General features: G+C 40.3%; 1 protein-coding gene across 8 annotated transcripts in view; it reads right to left on the bottom strand.

Annotated features, from left to right (window-relative positions):
• The window catches only part of LOC110961777 (rho GTPase-activating protein 23-like), a 77,251-nt gene that overhangs the window by 12,046 nt on the left and 42,468 nt on the right, over positions 1–22,737 (bottom strand). For 4 of the 8 annotated variants that reach the window (XM_022209509.2, XM_022209508.2, XM_022209506.2 and 1 more), the window contains 9 exons: positions 11,814–12,005; positions 10,052–10,082; positions 9,753–9,845; positions 8,318–8,396; positions 8,156–8,216; positions 5,290–6,724; positions 2,245–2,409; positions 1,289–1,397; positions 104–143 (listed from right to left, as the gene is read on the bottom strand). In XM_022209509.2, the coding sequence (XP_022065201.2) occupies positions 104–143; positions 1,289–1,397; positions 2,245–2,409; positions 5,290–6,724; positions 8,156–8,216; positions 8,318–8,396; positions 9,753–9,845; positions 10,052–10,082; positions 11,814–12,005 (2,205 nt within the window). Of the gene's footprint in view, positions 1–103; positions 144–1,288; positions 1,398–2,244; positions 2,410–5,289; positions 6,725–8,155; positions 8,217–8,317; positions 8,397–9,752; positions 9,846–10,051; positions 10,083–11,813; positions 12,006–18,143; positions 19,408–22,737 lie in introns of those variants that run through there. The other 4 variants (XM_051939407.1, XM_051939406.1, XM_051939409.1 and 1 more) reach the window with 4 other exon arrangements.

Consider the following 22,737-nt stretch of genomic DNA (forward strand, 5'->3'; position numbering starts at 1 on the left):
TATTAGGGACTAATGCTGGACAGTGTTTAGGGAAATGATTGAATTAGATATAAACAGTACATGCTGTCAGGTCTAGTATTTACAACTTCTAACAGCGACTCACCCCATCAGTAAAAAAGCTCTTCACTCTTTTTGGTAGTTTGCTGTGGAACAGACAGCACATAGGTTACAAAAATGATAAATTAGAAAGTGAAAAAATTATACTAATAGCCCTATCTCACTAATAAATCTCTGAATCTCTGTATGTGTGCATTTTCTTTGCATATTTCAACAACCAGGGCTGTACAGTAGCTCGGTAGTTAGCGCTGTTGGCTTGCAGACACTTTCATCCAAAGTGATAAACATCTGAGAGTAGATCCAACACAAGTAAAGATCTAGTCAGGAGAAAACAACCTGGATAAGAGCCATAATATAAAACAAGTTCAAGTATGATGATAGGTTCGTGGTCCCTACAGGCAGCATAGACATAAGATTTTTCTGTCTGTCAAGTGCAAAGGTGTTCAGTGAAGAGCTGGGTTTTTAGTCTTCTCTTAAAGACTGTGAAGGACTGTGCAGATTGAACAGAGTTTGGTAACTTTTTTTACCACGGTGGAACCACAGAGGAGAAGAGTCCAGCTATCGCCTTTGGCTGGCTTCGAGCAGAGCGTAAGTCAGTGTATTGCTGGGCATCCAAGGAAGTGCAGTGTTGAGTTTAAAGCAGATGTGGCCATATTCGGTAGTTTATTTGGTGTCCTTTAGCAAAGGTCCAATTCTAGAGGGAATCTCTGCAATGCATATGTGTGCCTGTCTATAACCCATCATCATTTAAAGTCGCGTATCTTGACAACAGATCAGACATCAGATTTACTTCACACTTCACAAGTGTATTGTCAGGAAGTCAAGCAAGAGCAAGGTTGAGTCGGAACCCGATAAGCCTGTTCTTGGGGTTGTTTTGGAGTCCTCTGGGGACCTTTAGCTGCCTTTGGACAGAACTTAATTTGCCCAAATTGTTTGGCAACATCATCAAAGACCAGAAAACATTATCAGTCGTATTCTGGTAAGCGTCAAACAGACACTGACAGAACTAGTTAAAGCTTATCAAAACTATAATACAAAGCTTTTTTCTTTCATTTAAATAAAATTTGAACAAGCAAATAGAACATTCCATATATGGTCAATATGTGTCAATTCATAACTGCATTGTTACAATGGATGTCTATTATGTTTTATGGTACATACTGAGACACTGGTAAACTTTCTGGGACTAAACAAATGCAATTTTGTAAAGGGTCCCAAGTCCCTGACTTACGAGAAGACACGACCTTCTTCCCTGAACGTGTTGAGCCCCTCATCACAGGACTTCGATCTCTCAGTGGTGATGGCCAGCAAGTAAGAGGAGCGGCGGCCCTTAATGCTGCCTGAAGAAACAAACAGTCACTCAGAGAAGAACAGAGGAAGAGAAGGACAGGCTAAAACACATTATGCTATGAATGCCAGAGACATGAATGAGTCAGGATGTGATTTTTTTTGGTGAGTGATTAATATGACAGTGACACAGATGAATTAGTGGGTTATACATATATGCTGCACAGTAAAGAAATACCTTGACATTTGGACTTTTAGTTCTGAATTTTGGATACATTTTTACCGACCTTGCAAAGTGCATGGTGGGCTAAAACTGCATTTCAGATGTTGCTAAGAAAGAATCTCTCACTATAAGAAGAATTTTTATCATTACAGAATGTTTAATTCATGTAATATTTTTAACACATAATGACACAAATGTGACTCAAGAAACATTTGATCTGTTCCTTGCTGCAACAGTGAAGCAATTTAAAGTTACTCGTCTCTAATTTGAATCCCTGACTGGCTTCTTCTGCAAAGGAAACAGCAGCTGAGGCTCATGAGTATTGTGGAGCCATCTGCCAACTAATGGAAAAAAAGCTAAAATAAAATAAGAAACCACTTAATCTGTTTCATGTACTACTGGCTTCTGCTCCAAATGCCTCCTTCAGTAAAACTATGGAGTAAAAATACCATACATTTTTAAAATTTCAACTATTTTTTTGTTGCAAATGTCACTGTACTCCTTTCAGATGTGTCTAAAGCCAGGGCTAGACAAATACAGCAGTGTTCCAATTTGTTATTTTGACTCAAACCAGTGGTGTTTGGCATTGCTAAATTCAAACATACTGGAGAACGTACTGTATACTGGTCTAGCATTTTGCAAAGCCGTTCAGTATTTAGAGTGGTAGCACGACTCACTGCAATCCTGCGAACGAAGTCGAACAAAGGGAGAGATGGAGGAGAGGGTGGGGGAGACAAAGGTGGAAGTGAGAGTGGCCATAATGGCGGCCTGGGAGCTGGACACCACAGAGCAGGCTGGTACATAGCAGGCCTGATGGTCAATATTAGGACTGGTAGGCTCATCTGCAAGGCCATCATCACAGGTGAGTAAAGAGGGGTGAGAGATGAGGATTTAAACACTGACAAGACAACACAGGCTCAGTTTCATCTGGTGAGGTTTGATTGTTGAGGCTGAGCTACTCCAGAGGCAGAAATAAAATCTAATGGAGAACTACAGTTTTCCACAAGAATAGCTATCTGATTAACCTAAAAGGCAAACGGATCGCCTCTCTAACAGATCTGTGTAGCTTGCAGGACAATGGAGCATTAAATTTCTACTTCCCAAGACTGTCTTGATCCTGTCGAAAGTGATTGTCAATAAGTGACCTGACTGAGACAAAACGGAGTGTGATCACAAGCTGGCATATCAACAGTGTGTAGCTTTTGTGATTCAATCACGAATTTATTGCATATTTCCCCAAACAGTGCAAATATATAGTGCAATAATAAACTGTGTTTCATAGTTTAGATTTCTCAGAGGAACTTGCTTTGATAACAGCTTTCCACATTATTCTCAGCATCTTAACCTGCTTCACCTAGAATGGTTTTCAGCAGGTTAGCCTTTTCAACAGTTAATGTGTAGAATTTTTTGCTTTCTAAATGAGACAACAAATTGTGTTGTGTCAAGGTGGCATCAGTAGAAAGCAAACTTCCCTATTCAACTACTACAGCAATCCAAATTATAGCAAGAATTGGTCAACTAAGTGAAACAAGAGTTTAGCATAATTTTAAGACCCCCTCTCGTGAATATATATATATTTTTTATCTTGTTAATATGTCCATATGCTGTTTAATACAGACTAGAAGACATATGATTAGTAAAATCGGCAGCCAGAGCTTGCTGTATCATTATTCCTCTGCAGAAAAGGTCTCCATTTCAAACAGGTATGGCTGATATTACAGTTAGTCACCATGTAGCTTATAACAGTTTCACAGTGTTTGAGCACAGTCACATGTGAGCTGGTGTGCTCGTGCTGCAGTGAGTAACAGAGGGGTGTATGGAGACAAAAGCAGAGATTTCACTGATCCACACGTTCTAAAGTGGTTTAAAGTTGCATCAAAACCATTTGAAAGCACAAATGAACTATTTTCATGTCTAAAACCACTACATATGTAACTCTGCTACACAGAGATAAGTAGTTTTTAGGGGTTTAATCAACAACTGAAGAGGGACTTTAACCATGGAGGTGAGTCTGAATGTTAATAGTACGCAAAACTGGTTTTAGAGCAAAGGTGGCAACTTTGAGGAATCTAAAAATTAACATAGTTTGCTTTGTTTACATCTAATTGCTTGCAACATCACCCCATATGTGTTATTTAAAGATTTCTAATGTCTTCAGTTCTCTTTTACACGTTAAATAATATTTAAAAAAGAAAAAAACTTGATTAAGAGGGTGTGTCTCATCTTTTGACTGGTAATGTAAAACAAATAGTACTTTTTACATGCTATTGTTCCATTTGAATTAGGTCACAACAAACTACATAGCTAGTGTTGATAACAGCATCATATTTACTGTCTATAGCAAATTATACCTTCTCTCATAAATTCCGGTTACTGACACTATTTCACCTGGCGACTGAACTTATTTCTGCCTCCAGAGTAGTTCAGTTTTTGAGAACAGCTTAAGAACTCAAATTCCATCTGTGTTTGTCTATTTGCAGTGTACAAATACTACACATGTCAAGGTACAAAGTCATACAACAACATTTAACATTCAGCACTTACAAGTGTACATAAAGCTAAATGTAGTGAGGGAAAATGTATGAGGATATGTACAGTGCTTAACAGATTTATTAGAGCACCACACAGTGTAAGGTATTTGCTACCTAAGTTAATAGTACAGCTAATTACCAAAATTTTTATGTTTCTGTAATCGTTACAGAATAAAAGTATGTGCAAGCTCTTTAATCGAAATGCTATTTTTAATGCTAAAATAGAATCATTGTTGTCCATGAATTTTAAAAAGTACTGTTTTACAAAAAAGAAGAAGAAATAGTAAAGCATGTTGTTATTTTTTGATTGAGATGCTAAATTACTGATTCGTAATCACCACAACATCTTGGTGCACCATGGAATCCCTTCTAGACTGAACCTGATTGGTCTTGGGTTCATCTGCCAAGAGGACAATGACCCCAAGCATACTTCAAAGCTGTGCAGAGACTACTGGACCAAGACAAAGGAATCTGGAGTACTGGAAGTGATGGACTGGCCAAGTCAACGTCCAGACTTGGATCCTATTGAAAAGATCTGGGATTTACTGAATTCAAAAACAGATTGCACAAAAGTTTCATCCAAAACAAGTTTCTGGGAACAGCTAGAAACTATGTGGAATTTAATAACAAAAGAAACTATGGTAAAGTACATAAAAACAATATCAGCAAGAATGCAAGCTGTTATTAGGGCCAAAGGAGGTCATACAGAATATTAAGAATTTTGTTTAATATATGTGAATAAGGACTTTTTAGTTGTTCCAGTTTGTTATTTGCCTAATAAATGACAATAGAACTTTTCATTTAAAAAAGGATTTGGACAGATTTCTAAAATATTTGTGTTTTCTCATTTTTATGACAGGTGGTCTCATAAATTTGTTAAGCACTGTATATGACATACACGAAGAGGAATAAACAAACACAAAGATGTTAAAAGAATTGAGGCACATGGAAAAGGTTTTTTCTGCGGAACTACATATGAAGTAAAATATGGAACAACTATAGCAATAGACGATACACTGTTTCAGAACAGTTGAAAAATTGCCAAAATTCCAAAAAAATGAAGTATTTCATTGAACTGAGAGTTTAGTAACCCCATCTACAAACATCATCATAAGTAATTTATGTAAAAAGGATGTAAGATGTAATGTCTTACTGCTGTATAAGTCAATTGCTATAGAAAAGGTCACTAACCTATGAAGGGAATAGAGGACAGGGAGTCAAGTGCATGCTGTGCCAGGCTACCATTGGCCCTGCGGCTGTGTCCAGTGCCAGAGATAGGGGAGGGGGTCCCAGGTGAAGGTATCAAACCAGGTGGCTCCGGTGAGTCAACGGGTGTGCTGTAGTGTCGCAGACTCTGAAGGGCGGCTCGGCGGCCTGCAGCGGGCTTCTGCCTGAGGACCACCTCCTGATAAAGTGATACAGGGGAGACGACCTCTCTGTCTTCTCCCACTCTCTCCTCCTCTGACGTGGACATGGCTGGTGTGGACTGGGGTCGGGGCGCCAACACCCCATCATTGTCCACCGGGCTGCTTCTGCCACCAAGGCTCCAGTTGAGGTGAGGGCCGCTGTAGCTGGGTTCTCTGAAGGAGTGGGCTTGCTGAAGAAGGTGGCCAGCTTTGCGGGAGAAAGAAGGGCTATAGCTTTTGTAGCCCACCAGCTCGTCCTCTTTTACTCGCCTTGTTTGGGGCTCTGCTACCTGCTGACCTGGCTGCCTGCCACTGGGAGGCACTGTGGAGGAGGTTCTGATGGGGGATGTCACTGTGGTTTGGTGCTGGTGTCCTCCTGAGGCTTTCTGGTCTTTCTGCTCACTGTATTTTGTTGTTTGGGAGCTTTGTGAAGTGTGTTCGTAGCGCGGTGAGACCAGAGCAGAGGCTTGCGCCAGTGTTTCCACAGAACGATCATAGTTGTGCTCATATTCAGCATAGGCTGCCAGCAGACTTTCTGAGCACGACCTGCTTCCTGGTCCTGATACACCACCCCAGCCGCCAAGCCAATAAGAATCATGGGAAGCAGCAGCTGCCTGGTGGTGGTACAGGAGGGTTTCTCTCCTATGATGCTCTGCAGAAGTGGTAGAGACAGCTGCAGGCCCAGGACCCAGTGCCAAACCCAGCTCTGCTAAGCGATCCTGAGATATACTGCGATGGCGGGGGGACATGCGCTCTGCAGCTTCAGCCTGGCTGTAGTACCAGTCTGACAGAGCCTGCTGGCAGAGGGCATCGGTGTGTGCACGTGCAGAAGCTGGCAGGCTGCTCTTTCGTGGCAGAGTTGCAGAGGCGATGGCAGCGTTGTGGTTAGCAAAGTGAAAGTCAAGTGCGCTGATGGCTGATGAGGATCGCCCACGGTACCGCCCTGATGGGACAAAGTGACCACTGGAATCATCGTATCTGCCTCCGGACCAGCCGGAGGCAGGAGTGGAAGCAGCAGAGGGGCTGTTGTCCAGTGGCAAAGTGGCGGTTCCAGGCCGACACTGCCAGTTGTCCAGGGGGCTGTGGAGGTTGTGGCTTGGCTGTGAGGCGGCAGAGCTGGGCTTGGTAGAGGTGTAACAGAGAAGCGGTGGCACAGGTAGGTTCTGAGCCTCACCTGTGTATGGCTCATTGCCTTTCAGGTAGGCATCCTGGGAGTATGCCTGAGGACAGCAGGAGGGAAGACACAATGTCAAATATACACAGAGGATGAAAGAATATAGATGGAAGGAACAGCTTGAGGGCAGATTGAGGCGGAGGCAGCATGCACCATGCAGCAATATTTCTTTAATTCTGTCCCTTAAAAGCTAAATTCCTCCAGTATACTGGCACTTTATTTACTTTAATACCTTCAGAACAATTAATTGTGTCACTGCAATTGTATTTCTGCTTACTAGGGCTGGTCCGAACAGCAATTTCTGGGCTCTGGATATTCGGGCCAAATTAATGACGAATATCTGAATATTCGGCTCGTCTCGAAAATGTGCTTCTTCTCGCGAAGTTTGATCTTGCTTCAGAGCATTAGCAATATCTCCGTCTTCAGCTTTTGTCCTCTGTTGACTAAAGGCTGGGTTATGCTTTCCTCGACAGACCATGTATGACTTTATACTCCATGCAACATCTGCTCTCAAACTGTAGGGGGCAGTATATCACAAACACACGTCTGCCTAGTTTACTCAAGTACTAAACTACAGTAGAAGAAGTTTCCCATTGTTTACACCACTTCCAACATGGCATTTTACGGTGATCTCTGTGTGATGAATCGCACTAATGACTGTATTTCTGAACTTTTGCTGCTCGGAGCTCCTGTTCTTCCGTCAGCCGTCCGTGTGTCTCCTTCCGAATATTCAGACCTGAAAATCAATATTCAGATACCAACACGACTGAATATTCGTATATTCAGGTCCAGCCCTATTGCTTACTAGCGTTTTCTATGAATTTCTATGAATGGAAATAAATTATTTAACAGAAGTTTAAAGCTGCTTTCTCTTAAGCATTTTGAACGTTTCCATGTCTAATTGGCCCCATACAGGTTTCTACTTACAGTGGTGGATTAATCCATGTTTGCTGCTCTAATGAGTACTTTTGGCCCTGGGGAAGTTATGTGCGATTGTGTTGGAATCAACTACAGTTTGTACATTCCTGGTCATGAAGGAACACATTATCAAGGGCAACAATGTGGCTCACTGATGGGATTGTAGTTTTTTGAACAAGAATGGAATTCTATGGTACAGCAAAACAAGACACGTGTGCTTGGGATAAATACTACCATGTGACAGTATGTTTTTATTCTTATTATTATTGTTCCTCCTCCTCCTACTACTACTACCACTACTAGTAGTATGTAGAACACCTTACTTCTATACTCATAGAATCAGTAAAAACTACTTTTGCTGCGTGCTGATTGATAATGCAGTCCGTTCGGCCTATGCACAATTAAAATGTAAAAGATTATCAAATGGTTAAATTAATTACAACAAAATACATAATACCTGCTGTTACACAGGCGACCTAGCTACAGCAGCAAATGGCGTCATATATTTAGAAGGTGAAAAGAAGGAAAGAAGAGAAAACAGAAGAAAAATAATACTCACACTTACCAACTGCAACACATCCTCATCTTTTGGCATAATAGAGAGCTCCAGAATGTTTTCACTACAAGAAAGAAAAACTAATTACGGTGGGAGTAAGGCTAGAGTAATACTGTCAGGTGTGAACATTAAATGGGATTTCTGTCTTCAAAAACAGCCTCTCACCTGTTTTGGATGAGGGCGATCACCTGAGAGTAGGTTTTTCCCAGAATGCTCTCCCCGTTTACCTTCACCAGTCTGTCCCCTGGAATACACACACATTTGGAGGATTGGTGAACTGTATGCTGAATGCAAACTTATGGATTTGGTTGTCCAGGCGATAGAGTGGACCAATTACAGCCAGTGGTTCTTCTTCATCCTTGGCAAAGATGTAATATTTTATGGAATAATGTCATATTAAAGTTTGAAACAAACCTTTCCAAAGAGCAGATTTAGTTTAATACATGGTTCCTCACTAATGTTCAATTCAAAAGTTGTTGCTGATTGAAAGTTTAAGTGTAGATTAAACTATTTTCACACTCAACTGCTAAAAAGGTATGTTTTTCAGCTTGTCTGCAGTGTTTACCTAATTAAAGACTATTTAAGGCTTTTTGTAACACCTCACAAAAAGAAATTTAATACCTCAAGGTCATTCCTTTAAAAATATTGGGAAAACCAGCAGGGACAATAAAGTTTAGTACATGAATTTATTGACATTTACATCACTTTTTGTTACCACTTTGCTGTATGTAACGAGTTCTAGTAATATAATGAATCCTGTCATTGTGTTATGGTTGATTTTTGTTTTTCTGTGTGTTGGGCATGGCTCTGGTATCTGCAACTCGCTGATGAGACACACCTGCAGCTCATCTCACTTAATGAAGCACTCTATAAACCCCTGGCTCTTTCTGCTCTTCAGATTGTTCCATGACTTCATGCCTCCTGTGTGGATCAACTGCTGATTCACTTCACCTGTGCTTAAACTTTTACTTTCACGTTGACTTCTTTGCTTCACCACCTGCTGGACATCTTCAACCAGCCAGCCATCAGATGCCACTGCTTTCATTTAAAAGATTATTTTTGTTATAGTAATAAATTCACCTTTTACAGTACACTCTGTTCTGCATTTGGATTCAAACACAACCTAAGCCTCACAGATTCCATTAACATGACCGGGCTTGACAGATAAGAGACAGATAATGTATTTCTACCCCAGAGGTCCCCACATTATGACCAGCATGTATCTGTCACCGGCTGCATGGTGGATCTGTTGTTAGCACTATCACCTCACAGTGAGAAGATCCCCAGTTCATGTCCTGGCCTGGGTCTGGGATCTTTCTGTGTGGAGTTTGCATGTTCTCCCTGTGCAATGTGGGTTTTCATTGGGTTCTCCAGCTTCTTCCCACAGTCCAAAGACATGCTGAGGTTAACTGGTGATTCTAAATTGTCTATAAATTTTGTGAATGTGAGTGTGTTTGGTTGTCCGTCTTTCTGTGGAGGCCTGTGATGGACTGGTGACCTGTCCAATGTGAATCCTGCCTTCACCCTGAGTCTCACCTACATTTCATTTATATTTTCAGTGCAGAGTTTATTTGGTGCGTCTTTCATGAGTGTCTTCTACCTGTGCACAGTCCGGCTTGGTGGGCGGGGCCATTTTCTTTGACACTCTTCACAAAGATGGTGTCCATTGGCTCCAAGCGAGACCACTGACAACCTGTTTAAACACACAGAGAAGTGCATATACATATATAACCCAAAATCAGAACACATTTCCTCTGCTGAGAATATCAGCAAAGCCTATAAAGTGGAATCACCTCCCACACAATGAATGTAATAGATTGTAATCAGGAACGGGGACATGTCAAGACATTTCTGAACAATGTGTTGCTGATGCAACGAGCACAAACATGAAACATTCACCTTTTCCCATTGTGTTGCCATTCTCTTCATCCTGTGGGGGAAACACAGAACACGTGTTAGGGGTGATGGGCGCTGCTCAGCTCACATTACCAGTCCAGTGTGACTGACTCCAGCTGACTGTGCTGCATGACTGCGTTACAGTTTGCCAGAGTGTCTCATATTGTGTCTTACTGACTGACATACTGACTCCCTGTCAGTCTGACTGTCTGTCCCCCTGGCGGTCAATGGGTCTATCTGGATGCTTTGGTCTTCGCTGAGTTAGCTCATTCCTGACCTAGACACACAAAGGGCAGCGCACGTAGGCTAAGCTCGGCTGCTCCACAACATTAACCTCACTCCAGGCCAAAGGCATGTTACCATGCTGTCTACATTAATACAGTAGCCAGAGGTGTGGGTGGCTGTAGGGCCTGTATCACCTTAGAAAATGGTCAAAACGGTTTGTAGGTTAAATGCAACACCTTGGAAATACACAATGAAGCATGTCTATGTTTGCAGACTTTGGTACTCCTAAGCAGCAAAGCAGCATGGAAATAATGTGTCATGCAGACATCAAAACTTCATCAAAAAATAAAACATGCACTGCATTGGTTCAGTATTTTGAGACATGCACTCACTTATTTGCTCAATTTGAGAGAATTAAATAAGAAAATTGACAGCAGATTCATTTCTGTGTTACGTAAGGAGCTGGACTTATGGAAATTAGCATAGCTTAGCAAAAAAATGGAAACAAGACTGGAAGCTTTTTGCGGATAGCTGTTAGGGCTGCATAATAGAGGAAAAACTGACATTGCAATAATATTTTTTTCTGTGATACATACTGGAGAGACTACAGAAATTTCTTTGTGACTTCATTTGGAAAGAATAGATGATTGGAGAATGATTGGGAAGGTGTTGGAGTAGAGTACATCTGCCTAAAAAAGTTTTAAAAGCAGAAAAATATTTTTGTTTACATTAAACACTTTTCTCTTTGGTGCAACCATTTGGAATCTTTCCCACGAGGTGTAACAGACAGAAGCTTTTGAAATACTTCTTTTTGGCTTGGGATGATATTCAGCTCTTTTGGCAGATCTAGTGACAACAACTGCAAAACACTACTGACAGAGTTCCTGCATTTAATTATGTATATTTACATTTACATGTAATCATCTATGAAATCGACTCAAACTGATAGCTAATTGGTAAAATATCTGTAGCAGCCTTTAACCCAGTTTAAAGGCCACTGTGGAGCGGATGGGATATTACTTCTGGACGCGTGCTCCGGGCAAACAAATCCAACAAAAATGTCCTCTACACAATTCTTCTTTGGATATATCAATCCGTTTATTCCTTTAACCATTGTCCATTTAAGTAAAACATTTCCTTTAACTTTGAAATACGAACAAACAAACCAACACTGCCACGCTGGCACGGTCAAAAACTGTTTGCTCTCCATCCGACACACCTGGCCTAATTACATGGAGCTTTTAAAACCCAGGACCCTAGCTCTCCCAACAGATCAATACAAAACTTAATATATGACCAGTCCATAGTAAAAATAAAGAAACATAATAAACATAAATAATGGCTCCAACAATATCACTACAACAGGGAAGGGGCTCTGTTGGAGCAGAAACATGTCATGGGGATATATTGTGTTTACCCAAATGTGTCTATGGTTCTTTAACTTCTGTATGCCTTTAAACGCCTTTTAAAAAGACCCTGAACAAAAAACAGAGTCAAATTTGAAACATTTAAGAGGCCATAGGTTAAAACAGAGTGTTACCTTGACGGTGTGGAGAGAGGACTCTGGTGGGTAGACGATAAAGTGGCGCAGAGTGAAGCCGAATCCCTGTGAATTCTTCTGGAGAAAAATGGTTCGTGGGCCCTGCCATGACACGCCCTCCACCTCACCCGATGACAGCGGCCGGCGCCTGTTCTCATTGGGCGACACCATGCCATCTCTCCGCCCTTTAGCCTATGGGGCAAAGAAGATGAAGCAAACTGTAAGAATAACTCACACTCGGCTTTCCTTTCACCTCTTGGTCAGAAATGAACACTGACTAAACACTGCCATGCAAACCTTAAAGTACATCGCAAGTATCATTTCCAAGGGTCTCCACTAGACTGGTGTGTGTGCGACTGTGTATTCAGCCACAGTTGAATACATTTAAAGGAAATGAGAGTGGGTGGTTGTGGGTGTATGAGGTCCATTCACTAAGGGCTCTGCCCAGATCTGACTAAGGCAGAATTCCATCAATGCCAGGAATTTCTCAGACTTCCTCTTTCCAAAGAGGAAGCTCCATTTTCACCAACCTCACCTATAATCACATTTATTACATCTAGCCAACAATAGAAGAGTTAAAAATATATACCGTCTAAAAATAACAGTCGTGGAACAACAGGAAGTTATTAGGGCTTATAAACAGAGATGTGGAAAAGCAGATGAACAATAGACAAAGGGGGTACACATTTTCACATCCAGTGAAATTTCCACAAAGTTGAGAAGCTGAGAATTACCCCAGTCTTAAAAATATACAGCAGACCCTTCAACACAGCTGAGAGAAAATCAGCTTCTAATACACATACTAACCTTGATTAGGATATTCTGTAGGTTAAACATGTAAACTACAGTTTATACACTGCATTACACAGCTTGGTTGATCAGCGGATAAAGAGCCGTTTCAGTTTTCCGTCTAAACTAAAGCTTTATTAGGCAAAAAGATCCCATCCATGTAGTATATCATTACATATTTTAGCTGAAAAAAGAAAAGAAACTGAATCACAGCCAAAGATAGATTTTGATGCTGTACTTTCTGTAGTTTTTCTACATTTGACATTTCCTTCCCAGGACAATTCTTAGTTTAAGCTAACTAATTTAACTAATCACCAAAATTAAGAAAACCTATTTTCATGCAAATTGGATAATGTAAAGAAAAACGATCATCTCTTTAGCAGCGTGCCGTGCACACTAGCACACATGTTACTGTCATCAACACACAAAGAGCTGCCACACAGAAAATCACACACATTCAATACAAATAAACACTTCGAGCCAAGTTACAAAAACAAAAGGAAGTGTGTTTCTTGAGGCAGGATGTGGATAACAGTCCTATTGAGAGGTGATTTGGTGAAACCTTCACCTCTAAGAATAGTTCCAAGGAACGCCAGGGAGGAGACACACACTTTCCACAGACAGAGGCCAATCAGTTCAGATTCATTTCTACATTATGTGTAGGTGCAACAAGGTTTTTACACACCATAAATTAGCTCAAATAAAAAGGAGGCCACTCTTAACTACAGGAAAATAGATCATAAATTAGAATATGAATCTCATAAAATATAGTAAATTACTTGTTTTGAACTAAGATTTTTAACTTTATCAAGGTTCAAGGAGAACTGAAGGGAAGTAAAGGCCTATTTGAAGCATGTACATGTGTTTAGAATGATGGTTCCAGCGTTAGATAAGCTGGACCAGACCAGACCAACAACTACTCATGGATGCAGAAAGTATATAGGTACTTGCTAACAGGATTGTCCTTTAAGTACTTTCCCTTCATTGCTTGTGTTTGCAGTAGGGTTGAGACCTTAACACTTTAACTATAATTAATTAATCACAGAAAAAATAATGGGTTAAAAAAAATGACACATTTAATCGCACCTTTCTCAGTTTCCTAATTTCTGCCACAGTGGTAACACTAATGCACACTCCAGGCTGGTAGGTGGCGGTAATGAACCTAAAGTCTGTTTGCCAGCCGTGAAGATACACAAGACGCACTGAGTGATGTCAGCATAGAAACGTCAGACCATTATGGCGGCCCGGTCACAAACTTTCATTTTTATTATGAAAACTGTTCAACAAAAAGTATTTCTGAAAACATTTGAGGAGAGAAATAAGCTGCTGAATTTGTCCTCGTTTTAGTTCAATGACGGCTAGTTCAGACATTTAATGAAAGTTTCGCGATACGTCGGCTCTTCGCTCCCCATATGGCATTTGCATAAATGAAACTACTTTTATGCAAAAAGCTACGGAACGACACACCATACGTTTGCTACAACAGTCTTAGTACCGACAAACAGTGCAGCCAGCCCATAATAGACCACTTTTCAAGACATTGAAGATGCTTACAAAAAGTCTTAAAATGTTGAAAATAATTACTACAATTGCACTTTGAGTTTGCATAATCTGTGAATGTAGTAGACAGATAAATGAAACAAACATTTTTGCTGTTTAAGTTCACGTACATGTCTATTCATCAATTCAGTCGTCGACCAAAATTTATTTGAATTGAAAAATTTTGCATATTGTGACAAATACTGATATTTGACAAAAATGTGATTAATCACAATTAATTCATTACAAAGCGTGTAATTAATTAGATACATTTTTAAAATCATGTATAACTACTAGTATGTAGATGTGCAATGCATTCTGGTAGTGTTGGAATTAGGGCTGGGCGATATGGCCAAAAAATAAAATCTCGATTTTTTTAGTCATCTTGGACGATTACGATTTTAATCGATTTTTGTTGTTTTATTGCGGTCTGTTTGCTATGGCTAGTGCTAGCCATGCCACACTCCCGTAGCTGCGAGCACTCTTCCCATTCTTTAGGATGCCTCTGCCGGAGGTGCTGAAAGAGGTTAGTTGTGCTGCTACTCTTCGTTTTCACAGTACTTTTGCAAACCTTGCATATGACTGTAGTTTGCTCTGTGTCAGTCTTGTCAAAGCCGAACCACTTCCATATAATCGATGTAACATGAGGCCCTTTTCTCGTGACCAACTCTTCGTCTGCTGTTCTGTCCGCCATGAAGGGGCTGTGAGTGTTTTGGCGGAAGGAGATGAGAGGCGGAAGCAAATGCTAGTGCACAAGTCAAGAAAGGCAGAAGAAGAATCTGTATTGTTATATATTGAAGCTAAAATACGAATTAATCGAATTAATTCAATTTATCGCCCAGCCCTAGTTGGAATGCATTTCAAACGATGAAACATCACATTGCCTGATCCTAATCTGAATAAAGTTGAGGTCCGGGCTACTTTATTCAAATCAGGGTCATCTCGCCACCACTCGAAACCTCTGGAAACTCAATAGAAAATAAGGACAATTTCTCTGCTCAGATATTTTCAGTAACGCAATCCAGTAAAATGTTTCTGATTATTTCAAAACAACATGCCACGTTGGTCTGGCTTGAAACCCAGTAGCTGCCAGCCAATGAGTGTGATGCTTGGGTAGACACATTGCTGTGTGAGACTCGTCATTATCAGACATCTCTGCAGGTGACATTTCACACATGGTTGAATGTAAACACAAAGGTGAGATGTTGTACGGAGTTACCTCATTCGATCTATTTTATTCACACACACACACACACTCTCACTTCATCGCATGCCCACTCAAGAGGGAAATACAATTATTCCAAAGTGTGTTTTTTTGAACAGTGTGATTTTGTGCCAGCTGCTTATGTCACAGTTATGTGCTCAGCGCAAGTCTGTGTATGTCAACTTGTCTTTACCGTTTTAGTTAATTCACAGTGTCTTTCGTGATGTACATTTTATGCAATTTGAACAAACAGGACAACATGGACACCAAGCAAACCAAACCAAAAAAATGCACATGGTTCCTGTAAATTAATCTGAATTCAGTTACACTTATTTCATTTAGCTGGGTAAGGACTAAGTGTGACTTATATTGAGACAAAAACAAGGCATAATGCATGCATGTGTCTTTTTGGGGTCCTCAGCCTGACCTTAAATTGGATATGAAGTACAGTGGTATCAAGGTGGCTGTAAAGCATTTGTAGTTTCCGTCTTCATTAAAACTGGACCATGTATTCATATAAGCAATAGTGGATTAGTAGTGCCATGTTATCAGTTAGATTATGTTGGAAAAACATACCGGGACTATATGATTAGAAATCTGTGTCATTTGACAGAAATATTCTCAAATTAATGATTACAGGAAAATTAGAATTAAAACACACAAAAAAGAAAATGATCATACATGTAGGAGAAATATAATCTAAAGTAATGCCTAACCGTGGAATTCAATTAATTGCACTGAGCATTATTTGTTGACTAATGTTTCATACATGTGCTATATCTTGAGGTGTTTGATGTCAAATACATTTTAAAATGCATTATTTATGATTTTTCACACAAGATAAAGAATAGTCCTCTTGGTCTAAGGTTATTATTCTGTTCCAAAACTAACACTTAATACTTGAGATAAGGAGAGATTACTGTACAAACATCCCAGTCTACTAATATTATGTTATCGTAGAAAAACTGAAAAACAAACCATTAAAGGAATGTTGATACAGTGCGGTAAGTTGTATTTCTTAACATGATTGATTCAGCAGTCTCTTTTAAATTGGACTGCCTTGAACCAATTCTGCTCCTTTCAGTAAAAACGTAGGCATTCGTTCTGCAATTGATTCATGCAAGGGACATAAAACCACTGTGATCAGATGTATAATGTGGTTCAATCTTTTGCACAGTGTACATAAAATGACATTTAGCTTTTGTCTCTTAGTCTAGTTAGCTGTCCTTATCAGATCCTCAACACTCAGACTGGTTGGGGGGGGCTCTTTGAGGACATTACTGTTGACTCAAGCACAGCTCATCATTTGTACGTGCTGGCCACTCATTCGGTTTGCATATTTTTCTCTCAACTGCACTGATTGTTTAACCTTTCTCGCTTACATTTACATTTTGAATGTCAGACATTTGTTTGGTATTGTAATGAGTTAGTGCGCATCTGACATTGAAACCAAAGCAGAGTCAAGCAGAGAGAAACACAGTGACACTCCCCTCCCACATGCACAGATCAGATAATATAAACTGACAGATACTTTGTGCAGTGACGCTCATACTCCACGCGAAGTGTATACTAGACGCTGGGTTACGAAAACACTCATTGCAGCTGCATGCAAACATACACTGTGATCCTTGATGCACAATTGATCAGATGATGTAAAAGCACAGTCACACACACCCACATATACATACGTACAACATTTTATATAAAACTCTGTGCATCTCTGTGTGTAGTGCAGGCATCAGCCTCTTCTCCTTCCCTTCTGCTAGCTAGTCAACAGGCCCCCTCAGTGCTACATTACATAACACCTAAAGGAGGCACACAGACATGGCGTAACAAACACACTCACACACTTGAATGAATCAAATACCACATGCTGTAGCCATTTGCAGTCTCCATCCTGACACTTGGTTAAAGTTAACAGCAATAGAATAATTTATGTTTCCTGAGATACAGCCGGGGTAATTGCATCATGGGAAAGGATGGTGAATAATGGTGTCCTTGTCCTGCATCGATCACAGCAGACAAGACAGGTAAAAGAAAGATAACACAAGAAGCAATCCCATAGGAAACACACCTGTCCATTGTCATCAGATCAGACTGAAGGTGGAAACCCTTCAGAATGTCAACAGCCATACAGTATCTGTTTTTCAAAGCTGCAGTCAACCCACAGATCACTGAAACACAAGCTCAACAGCTAGTCGAGCATACTGAACTGATAGTACAGAAAACAGCCCAACATACACAGCAGAACAAAATGTATATCTAGAACAGACCGTTTCAAATGTTTCAAGAGCTGCTTTTTACTTAAGCAATGACTCCCTTATTGAACACTACAGATCTGTCATACATGGAAAGTGATTAACATCAAGACTCGACTGTAGATTTTTGTCAGTCAGGTGTTGACAACTGGAAGGCTTTTCCAAGCTTCTACCCACATTTCTCAGGTCAGAGAGCATACAGTAACTATACGAAGCAAGTAAAAACAACAAATGACTATGTGTTAATCAATTTCTTAACTGTCTTGTCATTTACTAGTTCACTAATGTTTTTTTAAGAACTTCCCTGCTGTTACAGGGGAATGATGGGACACTTCTTCAAGACCTGCTAATTCTAGAAGAACTGTATTGGTCTACCTTCTAACTCAAAGAGATAATGTCCCACGATAGTCTTAATTAAAACAGATTGTTTTTCTTTTTCTGATTAGAAAATTTCTGTGCTAAAATAGTTGACCCTTGGCAAGAAAAGTGAAAAGTAGTTTACAGTTAATAGCATTGCATCTTGGCACCATGGCTTATTACCCAGGTCAACCGATGGCGCTGTATGACCCTCCGGGAGCCCCGTCTTCTTGGTGATGCAATGGGAGTTGGGCGAGGGGATGCAAGAGGAGAAACACCCCTTAAAACTGCCAGCCAAATACACCGAGGTTCGACGTCGCTACAGTCCACTCCGACAGAACACTGAAACTGCCACTCGTGGCCTGATGGAGCTGGTGCAACACTTGGTACTCTCAGCATAGCACCTCGTACCTTGTATGAACATGTACTGTCTGTGTAGCGAACACACATTAACACACGCCAGAGGTCAACCGGCTTCAGAGCCCACGACCAAGATATCTGGTCACCTTTGCGCAATTTCTGCTTTAAACATTGCGGCCAGAAGCAACAATTAAGGGTAGATGAACAGGAAATGCACTTCTGCGTCGTAAGTCAACTATGCAACTGTCAGAATCGAAAGCATGTCTGTAGAACACCAAGTCTTCAATGTGTGAATTTGTAATCCTTGTTTTAGGATTTAGCTTGATCATTTGTGTGCATCCTCCTTTAGGTGATTCACTGCATCAAGTTTCATCGTTCTGAAAGGCAGTTGGTCAAGCCATGATGATCAAATCCAAAGCCAAGGGAAGCATCGTATTTTGGGTTGAATTAGATGCCATGTGTCATATTTTGTTCAGTTTTCTACTATGTTGTGTTGAGCTAGTCCTCTTTTTTTTTTTCAGGGTTGGATTTGGTCCTTGTTTTTGAAATTTAAGGCAAATCCCTGTGATCAAAAGAGAAAATCTTGACCTTTTCTCGCTTTCTCTCCTCTTTCATTTAGTCCAATTCATAGCTGCAGGTGAGTTCTTCGTTTGACAGAATTCTTGCATTGCGAGTATGAAACAGCATTAAAAACAATGACAGTCCCAGGGCAATAAGAATGGCAGCAATGGCAGACAATCCTCTCCAACTTCAACTAGTCTTCTTCAAAGCTTTCAGGGTGAAACTGGTCCCCATGTCAAGAAAAAAAAACACACATTCATTTCACTGAAGTAGTGTTTTGCTGCTGTTGAGCAGATTGATTAAATTTGAGCATTTCTCTGTATTTCAGAAACAAATCCCTCCAAAACCAGTTGAATTCTGTTCCTGGACCAGTTGAGCTCAGTAGGCGGTTTGTTGTCACAGCAGATTTTAGAATTGGAAACAATCCCACGCTGCTGATAAGAAATCCAGTGTGTCCCCCTCCATGCTGGCACTACAGTGCAGCATTGGCTGTGGTTGACTATCTTTACTGTTGTCTAAGTATAGTCCTCCCTCCTCTCAACCCTGCCATGCCTCTCTCTCTTTTCATTCTCTCTCTCTCCCTTGGGTCTATTTGCTGACATCCCTGCACTCTCTCACTCTCTCTCTCTCTTTTTCTCTCCCAGTCACATTCCTCTCATCCTTTAGCTACATACTCAGCCTGTTAGTAGAGCACAGAGCAATGCTACCCTGTCTGTGGTGTGCTGGGTCTCCCTGTCAGCTCCTTTTACGCTCACAACCTGGTGGCTGATGCTGCTATTTGTGTCCTGGGTACATGCTGACACTATGAACTATGTGTAGTTCCAAAACTAATAACTAACTAATCTATGAGTAAATGGACAGAGAACATATGATCACGAAAAAGTGACAGCATTCACAAAACCAGGGCCAGGCATCTATAGTACCTTAAGTAAATATGTAGCCAGAACATTTTCCAGCTACATATTTACATAAGGTATCTAAGGAGATTATACATATATATCAGTAAAACTTCTAATATTTTCTTTAAGAACATTCACATAAAAATCAACCAAAATCGGGAAATTCGCTGGATTTTGGTTGATTTTTATGTGAATGTTCTTAAAGAAACACTGTTAACTTTCTTTTTTTTGCACCAAAAAATGTTCAGAGATTACCCGAAAATGTTGAAAATGTGGACATCAGAAGTTTCACTGAAAATATATTGTGAAAATATATTTTTTTTCCCACATTTTCAAACTTTAAAACGGGTCAAATTTGACCTGCAGGACGACATGAGGGTTAAGACTATTCTTGGGATGGGCACTGCAGTGAGTGGTAGTGTGTGGGATCAGTGTGTGTTATACTTCTCCCAGTAAACATATAAACTCAGGAAGTAAAATGGTGAACAAGTGCAAATGAGCATGCGGCGGCGTGTCTTTAAATAACAGAATCTGATTTCTGTCTTGATGTCTGAGAGACCAAAAATTATTACAACTGGGCTGCCAACTTGCATCAGTGTTTGTGCCTCATGAATAACTCTAAATGCGAACAAAAGTGTGTGTGTGTGTGTCCATCCTCCTCTAGCTCCACAAACAGCTCCAGCAGTGCTGTCAGTTCCTCAGCTCCCTTTTCATTGACACTTGAGTGCAATGAAAAAGGCAGTGAGTGAGAGAAAGGAAAAATGAAGATAAAGAGGGAGAAGCTGGATGTGGAGGTGCTTGAAAGAGGCCGACAGCTATGCAAACATCATTCAGCAGCCTCATGGTATATGCATTTAAAGCATCTTCCACCAAAGCCATCAATGAGTCACGTCTTCTAGCCCCATACCATGTGTATTTAGACACAGGTGTGACTGGTTCATGAGCTCACATATAAAAAAAAAACAGTTTGGCATCATGTTTAGTTTCAGTCTTGCCTTAGGGAAGAGCTTCCAATGCTAGCAAAGATGCTTACTGATTATATGACCTATATGTGAGCTGCTGTCGTTTAACATAAGTCTGGTGCAGCGTAGTCTGTCACTAATCACATACGAAAAGAAACACAATAATGTAACAATTCCACTTCAAAGCATTCACTAAGTAGCAGGTTTGCTAATTAGTAGGATAACATGATAGCGTATTTGTTGTTAAAGTTAATTGCCAGTTTCTTTTTCAAGGAAATCTCATTCAAATCACTGTGTAATGGGTCCTACAACACCCAGCAGTGGATCATTGTCACTGTTGGCTTCTCAATCATCAACAATATGGTCTCACGCTGTCTACTAATGGCACTTTTACAACAATGTAGTTGTGCTAATACGGTTTGGCCTGAAAAAGCCTCAAGTCTCAGGGGAATTGGTGTCTGTTCAGATCTTCTAAAAATGACGGCATTAAACAACAGTAGTCTTAAGTTTCAAAAGGAGTTACCATTACAGTTAAGGCAAATAAATTGTCTGCACACTGTGCTATTGAGGAAGGCTGTGCTCCAAGACTTGATTTTTACCAACTTCTATTACTACAAATGTAAATGAGAAGTTTAACTAGTTTTTTAATTCTTTTAAATAGAATGTGGTATTTCTGATCTCACTTCAGATCGTGAGGAGATTTTAGGTCTTGAAGCACTACTGCTACTAGAGAAAACCAGGTGAGTGTGCAACATCGTTAAAGAAATACTGAACTAAAGTGAATTGGCTGAACTGGATCCTGTTAGATGACATCAGTAAATATTCTGGAAACGGAAAACATTCTTTTCCCATATAAACATACAACACCTTGTAAGTAGGTCCACAGCTTCAAACCCACGAACTCACCCACTTTAGTTACATAATTTGCAAAACTTATAAATGTTCTGCAGTTGAGCACAAGTGAGTGTTTACGTGTAGGGAGAACGAGGAGCCAGGGAGGAACAAGACAACGAGTGGGAAGAAGAGCAAAGCAGAGAACAAGGTAAATGAAGAAACGTCAGCTAGAATCTCAGTCTAACAGGAGAACATGCAGACAAAGAGAAGGAGAGAGAGCGAGGAGCACCGAAATGGGAGGCTGAGGAGAGCACAGACAGCAAATAAACTGCTTCAGGATGGATAGAGAAGACAAAATCATGTCACTGAAGCTACAGTGAAATGTGAAAACAGAAGACTTCCCTTTTTCAAAAGCATCATACAGTTAATTTTGCAAATGTACAAACTTCTATAAAAACTTCCACACCAAATCTCAAAATTAATGCAGTCATTCTTCTACATCTTCTTGGAAAAAGAATAGGGTGTAGCATGTGTCTGACAAAAAAAGAGGCTACTTCTCCTTGGTCAGGTCAGTCGATTTATTGCATGAGTCCAACTCCAGAGTAAACAATGTTTGATACATTGCAGTATCATTGCTGTCCTTACATACATTCTTCTGTTACTTTCACAAAATTATTTTAGATCATTATTAATTTGACCTACAAAAGGACAGAAAATAGTGACATATGACCCAATGTCACATCCTCAGGTGACCAAAATCCTAAGACTCTCAGCTTATTATGACAAGAGAAAAAGAAAAGGAGCAAACGCTCATGTATGACAAACACTGAACATTTTGTTTGAAAAATAACAAGCTAAAAGAGGCTAAACCTCTGCTGAGCTGTAGAGTTTACTATGTATTCTCCATGAGCTGGTCTTTACATGCTACCACCTCCACACTGCAATAAGCTATCTGATTACATGCTGATATGACATAAAAAATAAAGGCAGCTTTAAATATTCAGTCTGACTCTAAGGCGTCACATTGCCAAATTCAATGTGCTTCTCATGTGTTCATTAAAAGACAGCTCACATGAATTCAAACGGGTTGTTTTTAGGGGGCGAGGGAGAGAACAGAGACAAAGAGAGGCAAGAAGAATAGAGGGATAAAGAAGAGGCTGG

This window comes from Acanthochromis polyacanthus, chromosome 19, assembly GCF_021347895.1.
Source record: "Acanthochromis polyacanthus isolate Apoly-LR-REF ecotype Palm Island chromosome 19, KAUST_Apoly_ChrSc, whole genome shotgun sequence".
NCBI lineage: Eukaryota > Metazoa > Chordata > Actinopteri > Pomacentridae > Acanthochromis > Acanthochromis polyacanthus.